At 36.2% G+C, this 1624-nt stretch overlaps 1 protein-coding gene across 1 annotated transcript; it reads left to right on the top strand.

Annotated features, from left to right (window-relative positions):
- The first annotated feature begins 233 nt into the window (after nt 1-233).
- LOC101265807 (calmodulin-binding receptor-like cytoplasmic kinase 1) lies at nt 234-1151 on the top strand. Its single transcript, XM_026030330.2, has 3 exons — nt 234-388; nt 627-786; nt 1063-1151. The coding sequence occupies exons 1-3, from the start codon at nt 335-337 to the stop codon at nt 1098-1100; spliced, it is 252 nt and encodes an 83-aa protein (XP_025886115.1). The 5' UTR covers nt 234-334; the 3' UTR covers nt 1101-1151.
- Nucleotides 1152-1624: the final 473 nt, after the last annotated feature.

The following is a 1624-nucleotide window of genomic DNA, read 5'->3' on the forward strand; positions in this document are numbered from 1 at the left end:
AGCTAACTGATGTTTTCTCTACACTTGTCTTTTGGCAGAACAAAGAGTTAAAGTCCAGAGAGGGAGGTCTCCTGTAAGTTACTAATTCAATCTCATAAGTAATTATATATTATCGCCGTAAAGATTCACTGTTCATCAACATGATTTATGGTGACATTCAAGTCTTGCTGTAACTAATTTACTTAGTGTCTTTTTCTCATTTTATTTGTAGCATCAAAAGGTAGTAACTCTTCCGGAAGCAAGAGGGGAATTTTATTGAAACCCCAACACTCTAATTCCCATAGAACTTCAATGGCTACCAGGGAGCAGCTGGGTACATTCGAGTTCTCGTTTGATGAAATTTGCCAGGCTACTGGAAATGTTTCTGCTGTACACAAGATTGGTGAAGGTGGGTTTGGGACAGTGTACAAGGGAAAGCTTAAGAATGGATTCCCTGTTGCTATTAAGCGCGCTAAGAAGGCACTGCTTTGTATTGAATTTTGTTATATACATTAGTCTTTAACCTTCTCTGAACAAGAGCATAGCTTGTATCTTCAGTCACAGTTTTAATCAATGCTCTCTAAAATTCTGAGACTAACAGGTTATGCTAGATTGTGCTCAAAATCTTTATAAGAAATCTTTTGTAGGATTTGCGAGTGTTGGCAGAATTCAAGAATGAAGTCCAGGCATTGTCGAAGATTGAACATCTAAATCTTGTTAGATTTTATGGATTTCTGGAGCTCAGAGATGAGAGGATTATTATTACTGAATATGTCAGCAATGGAACACTTCGAGAACACTTGGATGGTAGGTCAAGAAAGTCACTAGTCACATGTTCAACAGGATTGTTTGGTTTACTTGATTATTAGTCACTCCCAGTGGTATTTTACTGAGAACTGGATGAAGCATTGCCTATATTAGTAATTTGCTCCAATCTCGTTTAAATTTTAAAGAAATTGTTACGTGTTAAGACTCTAAAACTGTTAATACTAGGTTATTAACCTACTTTTATCTGATGACTTGAAATTTTTGTTTGAGGCAATATTTAGTGGAAGTTAATGTCATCTGCTACATATAATCCAGGTAAAATGGAACTGAGTTTGAAGTTGCCGAGCGTTTGAGCATTGCGATTGATGTAGCTCATGCTATTACCTATCTACACTCGTACACAGGTAGCACGTCATGTTTGGTGACAGCAAGGGGTATTTTATTGGATGTCAAACTATTGTTACTTCTTTTAAAGAATGAAGAGGGTTTTTCGTAAAATGCTTACAGAGTGTTTATGTTGATAACAGATCCTCCAATCATCCATAGAGATATAAAAGAATTTAATATACTCATTGCAGAAAAATTTCCATGCTAAAGTAGCAGACTTCGGATTTGCACGATTAGCTACTGATGATCCCTGTGCTACACATTTTTCTACATAAATAAAAGGGACTGCTGGCTATTTAGATCCTGAGTACTTGAGGACGTACCAGCTTACAGAAAAGAGTGATGTCTACTACTTCGGTGTTTTGCTTGTGTAGATGATGACAGGAAGACATCCCATTGAAACAAATCGAACCATTGATGAGACAGTGTCAATAAAATGGGTGAGTATATATATGAACTAACTAAAAATGAATTCAATAAATATTCCAAC

This window comes from Solanum lycopersicum, chromosome 3, assembly GCF_036512215.1.
Source record: "Solanum lycopersicum chromosome 3, SLM_r2.1".
Taxonomy (NCBI): domain Eukaryota; kingdom Viridiplantae; phylum Streptophyta; class Magnoliopsida; order Solanales; family Solanaceae; genus Solanum; species Solanum lycopersicum.

What these genes read in the sequence shown, in the direction of transcription:
- LOC101265807 (XM_026030330.2), top strand. Translation starts at nt 335, where the DNA reads ATGAAATTTGCCAGGCTACTGGAAATGTTTCTGCTGTACACAAGATTG. An exon ending in TGTACACAAGATTGGTGAAG is followed by an intron (nt 389 to 626) that starts GTGGGTTTGGGA and finishes AATCTTTTGTAG; the next exon opens with GATTTGCGAGTGTTGGCAGA. An exon ending in ACTTCGAGAACACTTGGATG is followed by an intron (nt 787 to 1,062) that starts GTAGGTCAAGAA and finishes CATATAATCCAG; the next exon opens with GTAAAATGGAACTGAGTTTG.